Raw genomic sequence first — 24,520 nt, forward strand, 5'->3', positions numbered from 1 at the left:
CTATATGTTGGGTTTACACCAGTGGATTAAAGGGTAGCCTCAATCTGCCTTCGGGTGGGGGGGATGGGTCCTGACTGTTGTTTGTGCCTACACACCAAACAGAAGTTCAGAATACTGACCCTTTTTGGAGTCCTTGGAGGTGTTGCTGGAGAGTGCACCCATTGGGGACTCCCCTCGTTCTGCTGGGGGACTTAAACGCTCACGTGGGAAATGATTGAGATCGGTGGGACAGTGACTGGGAGGAACACCATGAACCATGTTCAGACATAAGGGTGTTCACATTTGCACTTGGCACCAGGACACCCTAGGCCGCAGTTCGATGATTGACTTAATGGTCGTGTCATTGGACTTGCGGACGCATGTCTTTGACATTCGGGTGAAGAGAGGGACGGAGTTGTCAACCGATCACCACCTGGTGGTGAGTTGGCTCCGATGGTGGAGGAGGATGCCGGTCCGACCTGGCAGACCCAAAGGTATTGTGAGGGTCTCTGGCAGAGTCCCCTGTCAGTCTGCTTTTCAACTCCCACCTCCGACAGAACTTCACCCACGTCCGGGGGACATGGAAAATGTCAATGGAGACATGTTCCATGTCTCCATCAACAATGGAGACATGTTCCATGTCTCCATTGTTGAGGCGGCAAACCGGAGCCTTGGCCGTACGTTTTGGCCTTTTTGGCCGGTGGGAGACAGCTGATGGGTACCAGCTGGCCAAGTGGAACTCTGCTTTGGTAGGTGTAGGTGTGGAAGGAGTTCGTTGAGGCCATGGAGAATGACTTCCAGACAGCAATGAGGAAATTCTGGTCCACTATCCAGTGTCTCAGGAGGGGGAAGCAGTGTTTGTAGTGGGGATGGTACGCTGCTGACCTCAACTACGAACTTTGTGAGTCGCTTGGCCAAATACTTCAAAGACCACGTCAATTCCACCGACATGCCTTTCCATGAGGAAGCAAAGTCTTGGGACTGTGAGGTGGGTTCTTCCATCTCTGGGGTTGAGGGTCACCAAGGTGTTTAAAAAGCTCCTCGGTGACAGGGACCCAGGGGTGGATGATATCCGCCCTGAGTTCCTAAAGGCTCTGGATGTTGTGGGACTGTCCTGGTTGACACGCCTCTGTAACATTGCATGGACATCGGGAACAGTGCCTTTGGACTGGGAGACTGAGGTGGTGGTCCCCCTCAGAAGAAGAAGGGGGGCCATGGGGTGTGTTCCAACTTTAGGGGGATCTCACTCCTTAGGTCCTTCTATGACCAGTGTCAGAGTTTTGTCCGCATTGCCGGCAGTCAGTCTGCTTTGCTTCCAGTGTAAGTTGGACTCTGCCAAGGTTGCCCTTTGCCAGCGATTCTCTTCATTACCTTTTTGGATAGAATTTCTCGGCGCAGCCGGGTTTATCCAAGCCATGATCTCCAACTCTCGCTGGAACGGTTCACAGCTGAGTGTGAAGCAGCTGGGATGAGAATCAGCACTTCCAAATCTGAGGCCATGGTCCTCAGTAGGAAAAGGGTAGAGTGCCCTCTTCGGGTCAGGGAGGAGATCCTGCCCCAAGTGGAGGAGTTCAAGTATCTCAGGGGTCTTGTTCACGAGTGAGGGAAGAAGGGAGCGGGAGGTCGAGAGGCGGATCGGTGCAGTGTCCGCAGTGATGCATACTCTGTATCGATGTGTCGTGGTGAAGAAGGAGCTGAGCTGAAAGGCAAAGCTCTCGATCTACGTTCCTACCCTCACCGGAAGAGTTGGACGAAGTGGCTGGGGAGAAGGAAGTCTGTGCTTCCCTGCTTAAGCTGCTGAGCCCTCGACCCGACCTCAGATAAGCGTAGGGAAATGGATGGATGGATGGAAATTGCGTTACAGTACTAGATATCAATTTCTTTTAGATCCTGTGAGCCTGTTAAAGCAACCCCATACTTGTGTCAAGTCTTGGGTTAATTAAATACTCCCTTATGACTGCTTCAGGGATCAATCAGTTATTTAAATGCAGTTTCTTCGTCTTCTTCTGAGAGAGAGAGAGAGGCAGATAAACGCTTGGCACGTGTTTTTGGATTTGGCTTCCAGACAGTTGGAAATTCACTAATCTGGTAGTAGATTTACCTAGCCCTCTTTTTAAAATACATCTCTTTGACCATCTCTCATTGTCTTCCAATCTGAAGCCATAAGATAAATGAGCACCAGAAAGTTTAGTCATTTGCCCTTTTAATCTGTGAAGACACTAAAAGTTTAACACAGTCAGGTTTTTTGATCCAAAGCAGATGTTTGGTATTTAGACATATTTGTCTAAGAAGGCTATATCCACCCACAGTCTTTTCCGCTAAACTGAAATGTCAGCCAACATTTGGTCCCAACAAAATCTCCTCAAGACTTTCTCATAGATCCTATCTCACAAAAAGTAAGTGGTTTTGTCACAATCTCCCTGCTGTGCCATCTTTTTGTTTGTTTGTTGGTTTTACCTAATCTTCTCCTACAACTACACTATTACATATATTTTCTCCCTGTAATGTAGGCCAGATCTGTAATTTATATTGTGTGCATTAATCTCTAATACCTGCTCTTGTTGTTCAGGCGAAGAAGCTGATAGTAAATGCCAGAAAGATGAACATCACGTTGAGAACCCTCCCTAGCACCTTCACCAAGAGTAAGGAAAACTCTACCATCTTCAATTTTAGGTAAGAATGCAGTCACGCTGACTTATCATACTTTTCATACAGAGGCACATGATACACATCACTATTACTGTACTTATTTGTGGTTTTGTGCTGCGGTTTTACACTCCATATTTCTTTTCAAATCTATGTTTAGTGCTTATTTACATATGTATCAGCATTGGAAAAACAACGCTGGTATTTCTTGGGGGTTAAGCAAGTAGAACATATTTGAATTATGATAATAATTGTCACAATCCGTTCTTTAGAACACATTTGTTAAGTCAAATTGGTGGATTAAATTATTAATCAACATAACCACATGATGGCAGTCTTGCTAAACCCTCACGGTTACATGAAGGCTTACTCTTGAAATGACTAACATCCTCCAGCGTGAGGCCTGCAGCTTTGGTGCTTCCATGAGCACACAATTGACCAATGTACACATTCAGGCACACAGTCAACCTTTAGAATCTCTTAAGCCATAGAGCCCTTACATTACACTGTGCAGAGTAATATTTTATATTTGAACATTTGGACATAATCCATCCATTTTCTGAATCACAGGAGTGCTGGAGCCTATCTCAGCTATCAACGGGCAGGAGGCGGGGTACACCCTGAACTGGTTGCCAGCCAATCGCAGAGGACATAAGTTAACTGTTAATTTGTTACTGAGCCTTAAAGTAGCTTACCAAAATTGGTGCAAGTTATCCGTTTATGTGTTACCCTGGTGTTAAGTAGTTTGCCAAAGTTGAGAATCAGGATTGTGTATGACTGTTGAGAAGGAGTTGCCGAGCACCATTTACTGATTTACAGATAATGCCAGATGGAAGTGAAGAGACCTTGACGTAATCTGATTATTATGGCTGGGTTTAATTCAATGGGCATTATTTTGGGCACCAGTTAAGCAATTTAAATAATGACTCACTGTTAAAATAAAATAAATGGCCTAGTGGAAAATAAGTGTGAGTCAGCTTTTCTGAGTCTGACTCAAGCAAGAAGTCTCTACGCAATACTGTAGGATGATTAAAGGCAGCCTTTAAATTAGAATAAAAAGAACTCAAATAATGAATAAGAAGCGTTTAAAAATCACACCCAAATTGCTTTTTCACATTAAAAGAAGATTTATTTAAGATAGGTAAAGACATTAAAATGTGTGCGAATCAAAATTCCCTGTATAAATTGGTCACCTAGAATGCCACCAGGGTTTGCGCTGCCCGTTCACTACCTCGCCAAAGACTAATTGAAACAGGATGTGGCGAAGTGAATATTGCCCACGATCGCCACGCAGGAAAATCAAAATTGCCTTCGTCAAGACACAAAACCCATTCCTGATAAAAGTTAAAGTGAGCACGGTCATTCTGCCGTGTGTGGTTTAGTTTTCCCCCTGCGTCGTAAGATGCTTCAATCGCCGCCCAGCCGTTGCTGGCTAAGCAGTCAGGCTCATGGGCTTTCCGAGCTGCGGCGCATCGGGGAAAGCGACCTGTTGCCACTTGGTGCCGAATTGAATCAGGCGTATTTATTACAGCGACGTATGTTTAAAGTGTCAACGGTCAATGTGTCCTGCATTTGTTCTCACAGCTAGCTAACTGAATTCTTCATTAACGCACGAGCCGCTATCCAATATTCAATATTAATATTCTTCTGTGATTGATGGTTTTTCGTTTTAACAGTTTAATAGTAAAATAAAGATTTGTTCTTCTTATAAATTCATCATAACATTTAGGCCTGACTTACAGGGAAGAGTTGCTTATTTGTTGGCTATATCCAATGCTAAAGATTTAGCCATTTAGTCTTTTTCCTTTCGGCTTGTCCCGTTAGGGGTCGCCACAGCGTGTCATCCTTTTCCATGTAAGCCAACTGCCCTCATGTCTTCCCTCATGACATCAATCAACCGTCTTTGGTCTTTCTCTAGCTCTCTTGCCTGGCAGCTCCATCCTCATCACCCTTCTACCAATATACTCACTATCTCTCCTCTGGGCGTGTCCAAACCATCGAAGTCTGCGCTCTCTAACTTTGGCTGTCCCTCTGATGAGCTCATTTCTAATTGTATCCAACCTGGTCACTCCGAGAGCGAACCTCAACATTTTCATTTCTGTCACCTCCAGCTCTGCTTCCTGCTGTCTCTTCAGTGCCACTGTCTCTAAGCCGTACATCATGGCTGGCCTCACCACTGTTTTATGAACTTTGCCCTTCATCCAAGCAGAGACTCGTCTGTCACATGACACACCTGACACGACCTCCAACCGTTCCAACCTGCTTGGACCTGTTTCTTCACTTCCTTACCACACTCATCATTGCTCTGGACTGTTGACCCCAAGTATTTAAAGTCCTCCACCCTTGCTATCTCTTCTCCCTGAAGCCTCACTCTCCCTCCCCCCCCCCTCTCATTCATGCACATATACTCTTAATCATAATTAATAATAACAATCAATCATAATTAATCTTAATTCAGATAATCTTCATTCCTCTCCTTTCCAGTGCATGCCTCCATCTTTTTAATTGTTCCTCCACCTACTCCCGGCTTTCAATGGAGATCACAATGTCATCTGCAAACATCATGGTCCACGGGGATTCCAGTCTATGCTCATCTGTCAGCCTATCCATCACCACTGCAAACTGAAAAGAGCTCAGAGTTTATGCCTGATGCAGTCCCACCTCCACGTTAAACTCCTCTGTCACACCTACAACACACCTCACCACTGTTCTGCTGCCCTCAGACATGTCATGTATCATTGTACCATACTTCTTTGTCACTGCAGACTTCCGCATGCAGTACCACAGTTCCTCTCTGGGTACTCTGTCATACGCTTTCCCTAGATCCACAAAGACACAATGTAGCTCCTTCTGACCTTCTCTGTATTTTTCTATCAACATCCTCAAGGCAAATAATGCATTTGTGGTACTCTTTCTAGGCATGAAACCATACTGTTGCTCGCAAATACTCACTTCTGTCCTGAGTCTACTCTTTCCCATAAATTTGTGTGGCTCATCAACATTTCACCAAAGATGTAGCCACATAAACATGAACTTTTTTTTGTCTTCCCCCCCCCCCCCTCCTAACTACACAAGTGTGGCTGGGAGCTTTCTATACTGTTTAGCTACATTGGCTAAGAGGTTTCATGTCCCAGTGTCATCCCTGGCCGCGCATTTGAAATAAAGATGCTCTTGTCAAATTTCTGTTCCCTCCTGTTGCTCCTTTTCTGAATGTTTGAACAAGGCAGCATGTTTTAATCGCAAATAAGCTATGAGTGAGTAGAATATTGTAATCAATCCCTAATGGTAGCATTGAGACTCAGTATATAGTTGATGTGGTTTTATACTGTTATTCGTAATGCTTTGTTCTTCCCATGTATTCAGTACCCGGAGAATGTCCTCGGTAAAATGTCTGGTTAGTCTCTGTCTGTCTAATTTTGGGATGTTTTCACCAGATTAGCATGCGTGCGGCATGGCTCAGGTGGTAGAGTGGTCGTCAGGCAGTGTTAAAGCGCTGTGAGTACCTTGAAGTTTCAAAAGGTCTACACAAATGGAAGCTCATTATCATTTAACCACCCACAACAGGGCCTTATTCACACAACACCAAGAAGACACAGGGGATGGTATGAAATTGTATACCTCACCTTAAATTGTGAAAGCTATATATAGACTTTCTTTTATAATGCATGAAGTACATTATATAAAAAGTATAAGTCCAGCTGCCGACGGACATTATACATGCTGCACACTCTGACATAGAGCTGATTCTAGGGTTTTCATGTCTCTCACTTGTGTGTGTGTGTGTAAGTGTCTTTTACTCAAGGTTAGTTTGCTTGGCTTACTTTGATTATAAAATATCTTTATAGTGTATTCAATTGATTATGAGGTAAAAGGAAATCGACAAATCATTGTATTCTTATTTTATTTACGTCTTACACAACTGCCCAACTTCGTTGGATTTGGGGTTTGTAAATGAGAGAGGAGCAAGATTGAAATCTTCATTGACCAGTATTAGCACAGATGTCATGATCACAGAATGACGTCATTCACGTTTGCACAGCAACTGTAGTTATCTAACAGCCGAAAGTTTGTCTATTGGGACCACCACATACAGAAGGATTGTTTAAATTCTCCAGTTCCATTTAGTCGTCTCTCTCTCGCTTCACTTTGCCTTTTAGCGCCGACTCTCAATCCTCTCCATATCTACTCCAGAACATATTTGGAATCTCCTCGCATTCCTACTCCTTGCAGATGTACCTTCGCAGGCAATCCAAGAGCGCCGCTCAACAAAAAAACGGGGCTGCAGCAAAAATGCTGCCTTTTAGCGCACAAAACAACAACTGCCGATATTCTCCTCCAAAAATATGTAAAAGTCCACAACAGGGTCACATGATGTACAATGAATATTAAAATGAGAAATAAGGGTGGAAAAATAAAGGGAAAAAGTCAAAATGCAAGGTCACCATATTTGAACTTTCATTCTGTATCTGTTTTGTAACTACACACACAAACAAATCAGAACCTTACAACAGATTAGAATGCCTTCAAGTAACCTTTGTAAAGGAGTGTAATTTAAACATGCAATAATACAGCGAAAACGTTTCTTATGAAAACCCATGAGTGACTCGCAATGGCGACCTCTGATGGGACAAGTCGAAAGTGACAATCACATTCTTTAACATACAAGTCACATATTTCATCACTGACATATTGGCTGTGAATGAGTAAATTTAGCAGTAAGAATAATATGGATCGTTTTTTGGAGTAATTTGTGGTTTTGGCAAGTTTTTCAGTTGGTTTGTATTAGACTTTACACCGATCTGATCGGTCTGATCGATATCGGCCGATAATTAGCATTTTATGTTGATCAGCTTTGTCATACTACGCCGATCCTCCGAGAAAAAGACATTTACTCCACGTCGCCGTCGTGTACAGAATATTTGAATCCAAAAGCTAGTTTATTTTTAGCCTTGTCGTGTATCTTTTGACGTAGTACTGTAAATATCTGACCACAAATAAATTTACTTAAAAAACCATGTCGGGAGTGTGAGAGAGACAACATGTAATGCCCGGATCAGACTACAAGACAAATTTGGTCTTTCACGATTGCACTATGTCAGATTACTGCAATAAAAGCTTGTATTCCCATACCACCGCATCCCGTTTTTTTACAATCACTGGGCTTCATCTTGTCAACTAAAACGCATGCGGATACACTCGTTACCAGGGCGACGGCAACAATCATGGATAGCGCCGTGTGTTTATAAGAACAAAATGGGGGAAAACGTGTTTGTGGTCGCCGGTGCTAGGGAGAGGACGTTCGCCTAAGGGTTGCTTGAGGTATGTTCACATACTTTTAATACGGTACTGCAGGCAACAAAACGTTATTTAGCCGAGCAAGCTAATGCTACCACTAACGGTTGTTAGCGAACATGCAGGTGTTCTGTCAAATCATGCTCTAAAGGTTTGGTGCGTGTGAAGTAATATCATTACAATAAAGTAATTTAATTACAGTAAGTTAGAACCCATTATTTCTGTCATGTTGTAACGTTGGTTTGACCTGACTGATTAGAATACATCTGACTAGAGCAGTGATTTCCAACCTTTATGGGGCCAAGGCACATATTTTACAATTGAAAAATCTCCCCGCACACCCACAAACAAAAATTTCTCAAAAGGTGGCTACATTAATAACTGGACTCTTGGCCGGTCCGGTCGAGGACAGGTGGTTTTGGCCTCATTGGTGATTATTATTGTTATTATTTTTAAATCTAATTAGGGTTGTTAGCAAAACTCTCGGTGGCTTGTCAAAATCTCTTTACAGGGTCTTTAACTGAGAACAGTGAACATGTATTGAGAATACAGAAAATTAAACAAATAAACAAGCTCATCACTATTTCCCCATATGAACAAAAGTACTCCTGCCCCAAACAAAAACCGAAACCCATTTTGGAAGTCTACTATTAATGGGAAAATTTATTACCTAAGCAGCAGCTGAAGCATATGACATACAAACAATGTGATGCAATTGGGGACACACAACACATTTTTTTAAAATATGAAGAAACACTATTTTAATGAATATTTATTTATATTTAAAGACACTTTTTAAATCTAACCAATCGTGGTGGTACATTTCTATTTACATTTAAATTGCAAATACTTCTCTTTGCCTTGAGGATTTAATTTAAAGGGACATTTGGATTTAAAAAAAATAAATATTCATTACAACTGGAAAAAAAAAACATTTTACAAGCATTATTTTGTGTTCATGTTAAAAAGACCAAAATCTTTAATAAAATATTTCATAATAAGCATGTTACCTTTTTTAAGTAAAATAGTCTTTTTCCCATCTCGTAAAGTAGGTTGATTTCAACAGAGGCATTTTCATTTTATTGAAACAAGCAGTTGATGTGGTTATATATTTATACACATCTGTTCATTTTTTTTTGAATGCATCTCAAGCAAAAACGCATCTTAAGCATTTAGGACATTTTATCATCAACTTTTATATAACCAGCTCATTACCTTACACTCAAGACCTTTCAGTTATTTAAATAACCTGTGCAAGGGAGTGCATCCTGATCAGCAGCTCGTTCCATATTAATATCTCTCTTGTTTTTACTTTTGAATCTGCTCTCTCATTGTTTGACAATGAATGGTGGCATTGGCACTTATCCCAGGTGTGCACTCTGCACTTTGCCTTAAATAACTGAATACATTTTGTGAAAAGCCCCCTTTTTTTCTCGTGAAGTGCATAGTTTCCATTTGCTGTAATAACAGAATAATGGTATCACACCTGGTGCCTCACCCTCATTTTCTTGCATGTAGAAACACATCAAGGCCTCAACAGATATATGCAGACACACACTGACGCAATAAAGAGGAAATTTTGCCAACAAGCACCTAAAGTCCTCTGACTTTGGAATTACAGAAGTTGTTAGATCTACCTACAGTTGTGTGGGGAAACTCCTCCCAGACCCAGTTATTCATGACTAACTATTAGCTGTTATTTTATTTGCTACAAAGTTACCATGTCAAAAGTGGAGCTTTTTATTTTATTTTTTTACCAATGTCACTTCTTTTTTTTAACAATACAGAACAAAGAGAGGGTGGGGATTCTTTTTTTTTTTTTAATGCTAGTGGATCAACAAATCCAAAACATAAATGCTATGGGATTAATGTATGTTACTGCGATTGACTGGCAACTAGTGGTGGGCGAGCTGTAAAAAAAAAAAAAAAGATCATGATTATTTTTTTCATATCGTCCAATCTCGATTATAGGATTTTGTTATATATAAAGTTTTTGAATAGCTGGTTTTAAAGCATCTGTGCTGAAAACTAAAGCAGCTGGATAGTAGTTAAACATTTTAACATTTCTTTTAACAACACTCCACATAGTCAATATTTAAAAGAGTAACCCCAACATGATATTGGGATACTAAGCAAGTAAGGCAAAACAATTTTCACTCAACAGCGCAACAAATGCAACAAACGCTACCAGATACACTCGTTACCATGGCGACGACAACAACAACGCATCGCGTTGTGTGTATTATAAGAACAAAATGCTGAAAAACGTGCTGTTGGTTACTGGTACTCGAGAGAGGACTTTAATTCAAGGATTGCTTGAGGAATGTTCACGTACTTTTAATACGATACCACTCTGAAGCAGGCAACAAAACGTTATGTAGCGTAGCAAGCTAGTGCTACAGTTGTACGTAAACATGCTGGTGTTCTGTTGAATCATGCTCTAAAGTTTCGGTGTGTGCGAAGTAATTTAATAACAATAAAGTAATTTAATTACACAAAGTTAGCACCCATTATTTCTGTCGTGTTGTAATGTTGGTTTGACCTGGCTGAAAACTTACTTATCTCAGTGGCCAATCCTTGAATGTCCCCGAGAGGTCATTGTTTTACCTTTTGTCTAAAATGCTCGATAATACTTTTGAACATACTCAGTATACAGTACACAAGTATATACAATAAATGAACAACACATTTAAATAGACACATTGCTCAGTCTTCTGATCAGTTATCGTTTTTTTAAAACTCTGATCGGTGATGGGCCCCAAAAATCATGATTGTGTAAAGCCTAGTAAACATTATCCTTTTCTAGTTATGATGCTATTGTTATTGGTGATTCTATTATAACTACTTTCAAAAGTCCATCATCTTTAATAATAATACAGGTTAACAAGTTTTGTCATTTTACCCCACCTGAATAATGATGACACACACAGTTGCTTTGGTCTGGTGGCCTCACCGCTAGCAGTGGCTAACTGCTAATGAGACGTGTGCTGTGCAGTGAGTGACAGGGTGTACTGACTGCGCTCACATTTTTATGCTTTCCACATAATCGCTTCGGTGGTGGTGGTACTTCTTCAAATGAGTAAACACAGTGTTACCTGTTTTTGAGGGCGCCGCCATACCTTGCACATTAGCTAGTTAATAGCATTGCTCCATATCACTTTGGAGACGCCACCATACAACCGGTAATGGAAACTCTCAGTTCAGCCGCCCGCCGAGGACGCAGCGTGCTCTGTGTAACGACGGCTGAGTTTGACTCATCCGTGAACCTGACAAACTATGAGGGGCTGTCAGGAACATAATTGAGGATTACCTCACACACACTGTTGACTAAAGTAGTGTGTACAAAAGTGTTTCAGTAGTATGTACAAAAGCATTTCAATAGCGTGTACGAGTGCATTTAAGTATTTTGTACAAAAGTGTTTCAGTACTCTGTATGAGAGCGTTTCAGTAGTGTTTATGCAAGTCTTTCAATAGTGTTTAGTTTTGCAGTAGTGTTTATGGGAATATTTTCAGAATTATGTATGAAAGCGTTGTAGTAGTGTATGCGAGCGAAGAAAAATACATGTCAAGGTACAAGGTACATGTCTTGCAGTGTTGCCACTGTCTACCCGAGATACGGCAAGATTTTATGGCAGTACTCTGACAGTGCAATCGTGAAAGACCAAATTGGTCTTGTAGTCTGAATCAGTTATTACTCAGTCCTGGACAGTGCAGTATTCATTTTTTAACTTGAAAACAAAACAACTTTCTTGCTTTTACAGATAATACTGACCATCTTATCAAAAGACTGTTTGGTTCATCTTAATCACGTATCATGTTCTATGATTTCTTATGCTCTATAATTATTCTCTAAATAAAATACTAGATGTCTCCATAAAGCAAGTCTAAATTTATTGCGGTCTGAAGGATTTGGCAAAACTGAGACTGTTTTGATGTGTGATTGTAGCGAAATCAATCAGGACTCTCTTATAAAATATACTAAAATTTATTTTACTTTGTTTCATGTAGAGAAAAACTTTTTCTTTGGCACCTGAAGATTGTGTTCCCACAGAGCGGTACAGAATACAGCCAGAAAAGGTAAATCTCACTACCAAATTCCAATGCAAGTATAATTAACTGCGGATGTTTTATGGTCTGCAATCTTAGTCTACTATATCAGTATTTTCAATAGTGACCTTTATGACTTTTATAAATGTTGGCATTCATATACCAAATGTATTTTCTTTAACATTTGTCTTCTCAATATACCGGTATATATTTGTATTTTATTTTAGGGTGTGTGACAGGCTAACTCTAGAACAGATCCTGATGCCTTTTATACACCCGACAGAGTCAGACCCTGTGATACGCCAGAAGTAAGCCTTTTTTTGGATGATTAAAAGAGTTTAGTCGTAGCTTAGTGTTGACACACTGTTGATATGAATATATTTTTCAGGTTGAAGAGGTATGTGCTAGCCCCAATTGAGGATGTCAATGTTTTTATGAAGGCAGAAGGATGGAAAGCAAACGCAGTCAGGTGAGCTACAATGGATATAAAAATGATGACTTTCTTCACTGGGTTCTACCATATATTTAATGTCTTGGAACGTCTTTTGTACCCTTCTCCTGACTGATGCATTTGAACAATGAGAACCTTCTGATGCTGCGGAAGCTCTCTGAGGACCATGGCTTGTGCTTTATAATGTGACTACAAAAATGTCACGAAAAGCCTGCAAGAGCAGTTTAACTGTATTTGGGGTTAATCAACAGACACTTTTATGATGAAGCCAGCACATTGTACATGCATTTCTCTCTGAAAAACTGATAAACAAAAAGGGTCATTTTATATTTATTTTATTCATTTAACATTTATTCATGCAGGTAAGGCAGTTGAGAACAAATTCTCATTTACAATACCGACTTGGCTGAAGTCAACAGAATAAGACACTTTGGACCAGGGGTTCTTAACCTTGTTGGAGGTCCTGAACCCTGTAAGTTTCATGCGTGCGTTCATCAAACCCTTCATAATTGGAAAAATAAAATGGTTTATTTTAAATTCAAATCAGGTATGTAAATTTAATAGAGGACAAAATGAACCACGCATCAGTTGAACACAAAATCAGTGTTCAAGGAACAAAAGCAAACAAACATGAACTTCACACAAAAAAACATAATTCAATTCACATAAAAATGTACGGTAAATTAATGTGAATTTTGCGATTGCCTTTCACCTTGGCATGTGCCACTCTCATTTTCACAGCAAAGTCTGTTTTCTTTTTTTGTCTACAATCCTCGAAAAGAATTGTTGTCTAAGGTACGTCAGGTGAAAGCTTGCCAGTATTTGGAAGTACCGTATTTTCACGACCATAAGGCGCACTTAAGTTTTAAATTTTCTCCAAAATGGACGGGGCGCCTTATAATGCGGCGCGCCTTATGTGTGCGCAGAGTTCAAAAATCTATAAATGTTGTTGTGTGATGAGCGCTCCGCTTGACTGACTGGGAGCATTTCCTGCCGACACGCTGCTTATACAGAGGAAAAGCAGACGTGGCTGAGGACAGTATGTGGCCGTAAAGGGCGTAGGGTGAGCGTGAAGGAGGACGCTAAAGGCACGCACCCAGTAGGTATATAGCGCCGGTCATGTGTGTCATGTTGAATCTACATGACACACATGACCGGCGTTAAGGTTAAAACAAAGGTCAGCGGCGTCAGCCCATTCAGCACCAGACCCGAAAGCAAAGAAGAACTGACAGAAAGCATCAAGGAAATCTGGGCTTTCGTAACTCTCAGGCAATGGTGCTGATTGGGTCAATGCCACGGTGCATTCAGGCAGTGATTCAAGCCAAGGGATTCCCAACCAAGTATTGAAGATTAACATATCGTATTGAAAGTACCATATTTTGATTGATTTAATGTGTGACCCTAATTTATTATTATTTTTTTTTCTACAAAAATTGAGAAGTAAATGGTGATTTCTTCACAGTATTCAAATTTCTTGAATTCCTGATTCCGTGTGTTTTATTAGCTGGAAGCCCAAATTATGTAAAAATAAACAAATACTTTAAATTGTGGGCCCTGAATCTATAATCTATGAAAATGTTTTAGTTTTCTTTAGAATCAGAATCATCTTTATTTGCCAAGTATGTCCAAAAACACACAATGAATTTGTCTCCGGTAGTTGGAGCCGCTCTAGTACAACAACAGACAGTCAATTGACAGAGAACACTTTGGAGACAGAAAGACATTGACACTGAGCACTAAAGGGTTGCTAGTTATCTGGTAATGCCGGTACTTTTTTTTTTTTTTGGACAATTGTGTAAAAAGATGCAGAGTCCTCTAGCACTTAGAGCAGTTCGAATGACTAATATTATTTAGAATGTAATTATGGAAATAATTAAACTTTATTGATATTAAAATTTTTTGGAAAGGATTTGTGTGTGTATTCGTTGCTGTTTCTGTGTTGGCAGTTGTCACACGAGCAGATTTTGCACTAGTCCATGCTTCAATCATGCACCTGGTAAAGCCATTGAACCGCTGCATTGATCCAAGGCTTCAGAGTTTTTGTGTCAATCAAGTAGCCTACACATGCACGCTACAAATCTCGAACAATATCTCCTGATTTTCACAGTTGACAAACAACCGTCAAAAAGATCAGAGGCAGACGACGTCGCCACTGGCTTGCTTGTGACGTAAGTCCGAGGGGCATGGCTTATAGATTTTCTGTGACTTCCGTTGATATAATGAAGTTTATGAACTAGAAATGCCTCTTTGTTGTGCTATATGTATTCCTTACTAGGTAACGTATGCCGTGTTTACTCATTCTCAGCTCAAAAATTGTTTTATAGGTTGTTTGTACCACATTCTGTAATTTATTATGAATGATTATCGTAAATGGAATTCTTTCCCATTCGTGCCTGATGTACAGCTTCAGTTGCTCAACAATCCGGGGTCTCCGTTCTCGTATTTTGTACTTCATAATGTGCCACCTATTTTCAATGGGAGACGGGTCTGGGCCAGTCTCATACTCACTGTTTAACTACAAAGCCATGCTGTTGTAAAGGCCTTTTCACACTGCACTTGGCAAAGCATCTGACACCCTCAACTTTCTCATTGATTGTGTGCTGAGGGGGTGTCAGAGCGTTTTGACATGGCGCCAAACGTCAATGCAGAAAGGGCGTCTTGACGCTCAGTGTCGTGTCATCTGATAGAAAAATATTCTATTCTGGTGCGTTGATGCGGTGATGTTAAAAAGCTCCTCCAATGGGAGAGAGGCCAGGGGAGTGATTTCTGAGCGGTATTTTGACGTATTTTAAATGGCAAGGGGAAAATTGAAGATGCTCTAATACATGCAGTTTCTCTTTGTCCTGAAATCTCTGCTGTGAAATATACCTAAAAGCGTTCTTGGTAAAATTGTAGCTCACAAACAAGCCTAAATTCTCCAACGAGCCATTACTATGGGGCGAACCCATATCCTTTTTTTTTTTTTTTTTTTCCCTGCAGCTCGTCTCCTCCTGCTCCTCCTTAAAATGAGGGCTTTTTTGGGTGAAAAAGACCGACGTTGTCGAGGTGTGGTCTACTTCTTCAGCGGGAAAAACGTTTGTTCACTTCATGGTTGGCTGCTACGTCAGCACTTCCACATATGGGATGGCTTTATCCCTGTTGCCGTCGACGTTGCACTTTGACCGGGGGGGCTTTCACACTGAGCAAGTGAAGTGTGAAAAGGCCTTAAACGTACAGAATGTGGCTTGGTGTTGTCTTGCTGAAATAAGCGGCGACATCCCTGATAAAGACATTCCTTGGATGGCAGCATATTTTGCTCCAAATCCTGTATGTGCCTTCACAGATGTACAAATGACCCATGCCATGGGCACTAACACACCCCAATGCAATCACAGATGCTGGCTTTTGACATTTTCGTTGATTACTGATGATCCTTTTTCTCTTTGGCCAAGAGGGCACACCGGTGTGTCCATGATTTCGAGAAACAATTTAAAATGTGGACTCATCAGACCACAGCACACTTTTCATCAGTCGATCTAAGATAAGCTCAGACCCAGGGAAGCCAGCAGCGTTTCTGGGTATTGTTGATACAACTTGCATTTGTAGATGTAGCGGCAAATTGCGTTAACTGACAGTGATTTTCAGAAGTGTTTCTGAGCCCACGCAATAAGATCTTTTACACAATGATGCCGGTTTTTAATGCAGTTCCGCTTGAAGAATCGAAAGTCACGGTCTTTCAATGTTGTTTTTTGTCCTTGCCGCTTATATGCAGAGATTTCTCAAAGTCCTCTGAATCTTTTGATGGCATTATGGCAAATCCCTAAGTTCCTTGCAATTGTACACTGAAAAAAAACGTTCTTTAACTGTTGGACTAATTGTTCATGCAGTTATTCACAAAGTGGTGAACCTCACCCCGTCCTTGCTTGTGAACAACTGAGCCTTTTCAGGGATGCTACTTTTATACCCAATCATGTCACTCAGCTGTTTCCAATTAACCTGTTCATCTGTGTAATGTTCCATACAGGTGTTTTTTTTTTGTTTAGTTTTTAAAGCATTCCTCAGCCTTCTCAGTCTTTTATTGCCCCCGTTGCAGCTTTTTTGGCATGTGTTGAAGGCATCAAATTCAAAATGAGAGAATATTTGCAGAACAACAATCATGGTCAACAGTTTGAACTTTAAATTTTCTAGTGTATTTTATTGAATATAAGTTGGAAATCTGCAAATCATTGTATTTTGTTTTTATTTACATTTTACACAACGTCCCAACTTAATTGGAATTGGGGTTTGTACCGGTATGTTGAAATGGGTTTTATTTAGATAGAAGTGGTGCTTTGCCACCATATAGGCAATTATAAACCTATTTGGGCAAGGCAAATTTATTCATCATGCATACAAATCAGTCGCCTTTTGACGAAATTCGCCGTTGTGAACTCAACATAGGCCATTTATGTGAATCGTATAGCTCCGAAGAGTTTTTCCTGGGGGTTCCCCGTCGTCATAGACTGTTTCGTACTCCTTGAACGCTGGCAGCTATATCCATTCCACCATCCACACGCTGATGTAATTGTGAAAAGTAAAAGCAGGGATCCTGTTTAATGTGCATCCCGCGTCCAAGACGCATAAAAATTAGCAGGGATCCATAAAGTAAAATCTATCTGCGTTTTAGGACGCAATGCTATGGACCAAAGTATTTCGCCGTGGAGCTGGAAATCCGGTGTGAGATTTATTTTATTTTATTTGTATTATTTTGACGAGACGAGGCTGTAGAGTCTGACTAATTTGGTCGCATTTGTACCCTAATTTCTGAATTGTGTGGTTAAAAAAAATATTGTGCGCCTCTATACCCAGTCATTTAAAGGGGGGGGACATTTCCGCAACTTGAAACCAGACAGACACGTGGAACCCATCGTGGTCTCTAAACCAATCAGAGAATGAAGCGCGGGGACCCTCCCTCTGATTGGCTGTGTGCGCACGCGTGCATGCTTTTGAAATGCGGGCGCTAGCATACAAGACGGTAAGTTTTCTGACAGCGAGCCAACACCTGTACAGTTAGAGAAAGTTGAGCAGCATAAATGGAATGACAGTGCCATGAAAAAGTATTTGCCACCTTCTCAATTCTTTTAATTTTTGCATAGTTTCTCCACTCTATTTACGATCGATCATCAAACAAATGTAAATATCAGACAAATAGCACTCAAGTGAACTTAAATTGCTGTTTTTCAATGATTTGATTTATTAAGGGGAAAAAAATCTATTCAACGTTACCTGGCCCTGTGTGAAAAAGTAATGGCCCCCGAAGCCTAATAACTGGATGGGCCATCATCAGCATCAACAACTGAAATCAAGTGTTTTCTGTAACTGGCAATGAGTCTTTCATATCTCTCTGGAGATATTTTGGCTCACTCTTCCATGAAGAATTCTTTGAATTCAGCAAAAATTTAGGGTTTTTTAGCTATGAATGGCCTTTTTAAAGTCATGCTACTGCATTTAAATCTGATTCAAGTCTGTACTTTGACTAGGCCACTCCAAAACCTTAATTTGTTTTTTTTTAAGCCGTTCAGAAGTTGACTTGCTGGTGTGGTTTGGATTGTTATCCTGCTACAGAACCCATGTGCACTTCAGCTTGAGGTCACAAACTGATGGCTGAACATTCTCCTTCATGATTTTCTGATAAAGAACAGAATTTATGGTTCCATCAATCACGGCCAAGATCATCACACTACCACCACGTTTGACTGTTGGAATGATGTTTTTATTTTTTTTTAAATGTTCTTTTTCTTAAATGCTGTGCTACATTTACGATGTAACGAGACACACCTTCCAAAAAGCTCAACTTTCATCTCGTCAGCCCCATATAATATTCTCCCAAAAGTCTTGGGAATCATTCAGATGCTTTTTTGGCAAAAGTAAGACGAGCCTTTGTTCTTTTTGGTCAGCAGTGGTTTTTGCCTTGGAACTCTGCCATGGATACCATTTTTGACCAGTCTCTTCCTTATTGTTGTGTCATGCACACTGACCTTAACTGAGGCAAGGGAGGCCTGCAGTTCTTTAGAAGTTATCCTGAGCTTCTTTGTGGCCTCCTGGATGAGTCATTGCTGTTCTTGTGGGTCGGCCACTCCTGCGAAGGTTCGCTGGAATCCTAAAGCTTTAGAAATGGCTTTTGTAACCCTTTGCAGACTGATAGATGTTAATGGGTTGGGACTCATTGTTTCCATGAGAGGTGCATCCCTTGACTTATACTGTCTCAAGTGTTCTTAAGCGCAATCCTCTTATCTTTACTGCCAAAAACAAATTACCTCGGTTTTGTTGCGTTTTAATTGAAGGACGTTTTGGTTCATCCAGTTATTTATTTGTTTTAGACAGTGACCCAATACCTCAATTGAACTATCGTCATCTAGAGACACTGCTAGATTTAAGGGCGGTGGGGAGCAATAAGGAGCAATGAACTTGCAGATTCACAGATCACAGCAGGGCTCAATCCCTATTCCCTGCAAATAGCAGAGAAACATTGTACAGTATTATAAATTGACCAGCTTCTTCTTCTTCTTCCTTTTGGCTTGTCCATTTATGGGTCGCCACAGTGTGTCATCCTTTTCCATGCAAGCCTATCTCCTCATCCTCCATTCTAAAAACTCAACAGTCACCACTCCTCGAGGCTTCCATACCTCCACAGGTACAACCCCAATTCGAATGAAGATGGGACGTTGTCCATCCATCCATTTTCTGAGCCGCTTCTCCTCACTAGGGTCACGGGCGTGCTGGAGCCAATCCCAGCTGTCATCGGGCAGGCACCCTGAACTGGTTGCCAGCCAATCGCAGGGCACATACAAACAAACAACCATCAAATACATACAAACAAACAAACATCCAGTGATTTTCTCCTGATTCTCTGAACCTTTTGATGATGATATGGACCGTAGATGATGAAATCCCTAAATTCCTTGCAATTGTACTTTGAGGAACATTGTCCTTAAACTGTTCGACTATTTCCTCACGCACTTGTTCACAAAGAGGTGAACCTCGCCCCATCTTTGCTTGTGAATGACTGAGCAATTCAGGGAAGCTCCTTTTATACCCAATAATGGCACCCACCTGTTCCCAATTCGCCTGTTCACCTGTGGGATGTTCCAAACAGGTGTTTTATGAGCATTCCTCAACTTTGTCAGTCTTTTTTGACACTTGTCCCAGCTTTTTTGGAACGTGTTGCAGCCATAAAATTCTAAGTTAATGATTATTTGCTAAAAACAATAAAGTTTATCAGTTTGAACATTAAATATCTTGTCTTTGTAGTGTATTCAAATAAATATAGGTTAAAAATGATGTGCAAATCATTGTATTCTGTTTTGATTTGTTTAACACAACGTCTCAACTTCATTGGAATTGGGGTTGTGTGTCATCAGGACCAACTGTCTTTCCATTTTCATCCTCTTTAGTGCCTTTCTAACTTCCCCCTTACTAATATTGCCACTTCCTGGTCCACACACACACCTTTCCTCCATTCCTCCAGCATCTTCTCAACCGCTAGGATTCTGTTGAACAACCTGGTCAAAAACTCCACAGCCACCTTTCCTAGATGCTTCCATACCTCCACAGAAATGTCATCAGGACCAACTGTCTTTCCATTTTTCATCCTCTTTAGTGCCTTTCTACCCCCTTACTAATCATTGCTACTTCATAGTCCACCACACTTGCCTCTTCTACTCTTCTTTCTCTCTGATTTTCCTTATTCATCAACTCCTCAAATTATTCTTTCCATCTGTCCAGCACACTACTGGCACCAGTCAACAAATTTCCATCTCTATCCTTAATCACCCTAACATGCTCCGCATCCTTCCCATCTCTATCCCTCTGTCTGGCCATCCTGAATAGAGCCTTTTCTCCTTCTTTAGTGTTCAACCTGACATACATGTCATCATATGCCTCTTGTTCAGCCTTTGCTACCTCTACCTTCACCCTACGTCGCATCTCCATGTTTTCCCTTCTCCTCTCCTCAGTTCCCTGTGTCCCACTTGCTTACCAAACCTCTTTCCTTGTAAAATTTCCTGTACTTTGAGTTTCCACCACCAAGTGTCCTTCTCCCCTTTCCTCCAAGAAGATACACCAAGTACTGTCCTGCCTGTCTCTCTGATCACCTTGGCTGTAGTGGTCCAGTCTTCTCAAAGTTCCTCCTGTCCACCGAGAGCCTATCTCACCTCTTCTCGAAAAGCCGCACAATACTCCTTTCTCAGATCCCACCACATGGTTCTCTGCTCTGCCTTTGTCTTAATCTTCCTCCCCACCACCAGTCATCTTACACACCACCATCCTATGCTGTCTAGCCACACTCTCCCCTACCACGACTTTACAGTCAGTAACCTGCTTCACATTACATAATCTGCACAAGATTGAATCTACCTGCGTGCTTCTACCTCCACTCTTGTAGTTCACCCTATGTTCCTGTCTCTTCTGGAGGCAAATGTGCACTACCCCCATTTCCATCCTTTTTGCAAAGTCTACCACCATCTGTCCCTCCCAAGTTCATTTTCTGGATGCCAAACCTACCCATCACTTCTTCATCACCCCTGTTTCCTTCACCAAGATGTCCATTACAATCTTCACCAATCACGACTCGCTCTTTCTGGGATGCTCAGAACTACTTCGTCTAGCTCCTTCCAGAATTTCTCTCACCTCTGCATCACATCCTACCTGTGGGGCATAGCCACGAATCACATTATACATAAAACCCTCAATTTGAAGTTTCAGTCTCATCGCTCGATCTGATACTCTTTTCACCTCCAAGACATTCTTAGCTAACAGCCAATTCCTTTAAAGTATGCCCTCCTTCATTTCTCTTCCCATCTACACAATGCTAAAATAATGTGAACCCCGCCCCTAAACTTCTAACCTTATTGCCTTTCCACCTGCTCTCTTGGACACACGAGAGAGGTTGATATATTAACCTTTCTCGTAACCATCATGTCAACCAACTCCCAAGCTTTTCCTGTAATAGTCCCAACATTCCAAGTCCCCACGTTCAGTTCTAGGGTCGGTGCTTTCCTCTTCTTTATGCCTAAGAACCCGCTTTCAACCTCTCCTTTGTCTTCAAATTTCCTAGTTTCACTGCTTTAAATGTTTTGTAAATACAAAATCCAATGTAAATAATAAGTCATGTTTTTTTTCCACAATTTTACCTAAAATAAAGTTATATTTCCTATTCCCTCAAGAATGTCTTAACACATTACAATTTAGGATCATGTCAAATTATCTACAACCATCTCTCCCTTCTGGGAGGGAGGGCTTTTTTGAAATTAGCCCGCCAGAAAAAAAACTGCACATGTCACATTCTGGGAGAGTTCTTGGATTGCCTTGTGTGGGTGTCTGCTCGGGCGGCCTTGTTGTGTGGGTGTCTGCTCGGCCGGTTCACAGTCTCCTTGTGCTTTTAGCAAAAGAAGCAGTAGCTCTACAACTGTCTTTGTAATGGCTTTGACAGGTTGCGGGGATTGTGCCACTTGCAGTACAACTCTAACCTTATATGCTGTTGTCTTTTGGTGATGACATCCCAGCAAAGTGTTTCTGCACCAGAAGATAGCTTTAATATTTGTTTCAGTGTGTGACAGACGGGTGGACAAAAGTAACAGTTTGTGTCATACCCACGGTATCTCTTAACCTGCATGTTTTAATCATGTCTTATTTCTAATTGGTCTGAATTTGATCTGGAATAGGTACCACAAGATGGACTTACAGAAGAGCCTAAGAGACAACCTGAGCTACAAGATACTGATTGAGTATCCTTCACTCCATGTGGTACTAAGCGATCATTGGATGGACTTTCCATTGAAAGGACCAGGTAAATCACTGATTTATTCAAAACACCATGATTTAATTCGTATAGAACTCTCAGCACGCACTGCCATCTGGAACTGATAACATTTGATGCTTAAAACATTAACATTTATGCCTGATGCGTTGCTTCATTTCATTTTTCTGTTGACACTTCTACTTTCTGGTTGGTGATGAGAAATAATATTATCAAAATGATTCCAACAGGATCATATAATGGTCTTGGTTTCTCCAACAGGGACTGTAAACATCTCCCTCCTCTAATTTTTCAATGTAGCAACATGCTCGCTACCTAGACAAAAAAGGTAGCGTGGTCTGCACAACATCAGAAGCTCCAGTTGAAAATCAGCAGCAAACAAACCGAAGAGAGGATGAAATATGGCTTACTGTTGAATAATGACTTCATGTGACGTGAAATGACATGGAAGGAGCCATTGTGCTTATGTCACCTGTATGTCGCTCCCTGTGGAGTCTTACGAGTCTTAATCTTTAAACATTTAATTCAGAAATTATTGATTGTATTGGTTTCTCGACAGATGAGGCTTTTGACTGTGTTTGGTCGTAATAAACCACACTTGTCCCTTTATCATAGCATTACTCTGTCAGACCCATTCCAACTGAATAACGAATTAGGTTATTCCTGTCTTTGTACATGTGTGTTTTCAATGATAAGGCCTTGCTGTCTCACCATTTTGATGTAATGTTAGTCCAAGTAACATCCCCCTAATTACACATGCCATGGCTTGGGAAGCTGGACAGGAAATGATAACAAGCCATCAGATGCTATGACAGAGGCTTATGTAGCGAGGATAAAGGGTTTAGACTGGCTCTCGGGCCCCACTGCATGCTATAGGAGTTAGGCCTACCACACATCGAGCTACCGCTGAAACTGAACTATTGCACAGTGGGGGGGGGGGGGGGGGGGGGGGGTTGGCAACTTTTCATGAACACCCGAACCTCAGCCACTGGTTTTGCTGCATTTCGTTACTTGAAACGACAATAAACAGTGACTCAATGTAACAGTCGTAACAGCCAGTCAAAAATGCACATGAGCATTCTTTTTAATGTTTCCAGCTTCTATGCTGACTCTGGGCGAGAGGCGAGGTACACCCTGAACTGGTTGCCAGCCAATTGCAGGACACATATAAACAAACAACCATTCACACTCACATTCAGACCTACGGACAATTTAGAGTCTTCAATTAACCTACTCTGTTTTTGGGATGTGGGAGGAAACCGCAGTACGCGGAGAAAAGCCACGCAGGCACAGGGAGAACATGCAAACTCCACACAGGTGGGGCCGGGATTTTAACCCCGGTCCTCAGAACTGTGAGGCAGACGGGCTAACCAGTCGGCCACCTTGCCGCCCTCAAGAATATATTTTGGCAAAAGATGAACAAAATGTAGGTTAAAAAAAAATTTGACATATCACAACACTGTAATTGAATGTTTGTTTTTGTCTTGCAATGGGTCTTCTATCACCAGATTACACAAAGCCGATGCTAAATCCATTGCGTTGACAAGCTTCAATCCTGAATGGTAGCATTTTGTCCATAAGGCTGTTGAGGCTTAACAGTGATTAATGGCAGGCCTGACAGGCATCGATCCAATAGAACACAGGTGTTAAACTCAAGGCCCGTGGGCTAGATCCAGCCCACCACATTATTTTATGTGGCCCGCGAAAGTATATCATATGCATCAACTTCCATAATTCGTACTAAAATCCGGACCAAAATTTTAAATTTTCATACGTAATGTTAAAATAAATTATCTTTTTGTTATTAATTCCGATTTTTATAGTAACTAAACAAACTAGTATCCTTGTGATTTCAAAATTGGTTGTCCCTCAATTTGTTGTGTATGCGCAATAATATGAGGCAATTAACCGTTGATGTTGGTTCTCAGTATCATGGCCCTCTGAGGGAAACCGTAACTACAATGTGACCCGTGACAAAAATGTATTTGGCACCCCTGCTAGAAGTACATGCGTGAACAGAAGTAAATACCAAGATTAGAATAGTTGGAAGATGCAAAGTAAAAAATTATTGCCAAGTTTTATTGAAGCGACATTTGTTAGGGCTATTTAATGTAATATTGTCCATCAAAAAAATTTATCACATTTATATGTTCCAACAAACCCATTGTATTTCCAACCCCCACCTCTCAGCCTTTCTTTCTCACATGTCCACCCTGTTTCATTACATAACTCATGGCTTGGCATGTTGCCTCATCCTGAGCACCAGCAAGCGGCCAAACCATAGCGTCATCCCCCATCCTGTCTGAACGCTCCCTCATTTTCACAGTGTT

General features: G+C 41.1%; 1 protein-coding gene across 1 annotated transcript in view; it reads left to right on the forward strand.

The window, feature by feature from the left end:
- The window catches only part of znhit6 (zinc finger HIT-type containing 6), a 32,258-nt gene that overhangs the window by 7,076 nt on the left and 662 nt on the right, over nt 1-24,520 (forward strand). The window contains exons 5-9 of the mRNA XM_061684326.1: nt 2,549-2,652; nt 11,926-11,994; nt 12,192-12,272; nt 12,353-12,433; nt 22,096-22,220. Of these exons, the coding sequence (XP_061540310.1) occupies nt 2,549-2,652; nt 11,926-11,994; nt 12,192-12,272; nt 12,353-12,433; nt 22,096-22,220 (460 nt within the window). The remainder of the gene's footprint in view (nt 1-2,548; nt 2,653-11,925; nt 11,995-12,191; nt 12,273-12,352; nt 12,434-22,095; nt 22,221-24,520) is intronic.

This window comes from Phycodurus eques, chromosome 8, assembly GCF_024500275.1.
Source record: "Phycodurus eques isolate BA_2022a chromosome 8, UOR_Pequ_1.1, whole genome shotgun sequence".
Taxonomy (NCBI): Eukaryota; Metazoa; Chordata; class Actinopteri; order Syngnathiformes; family Syngnathidae; genus Phycodurus; species Phycodurus eques.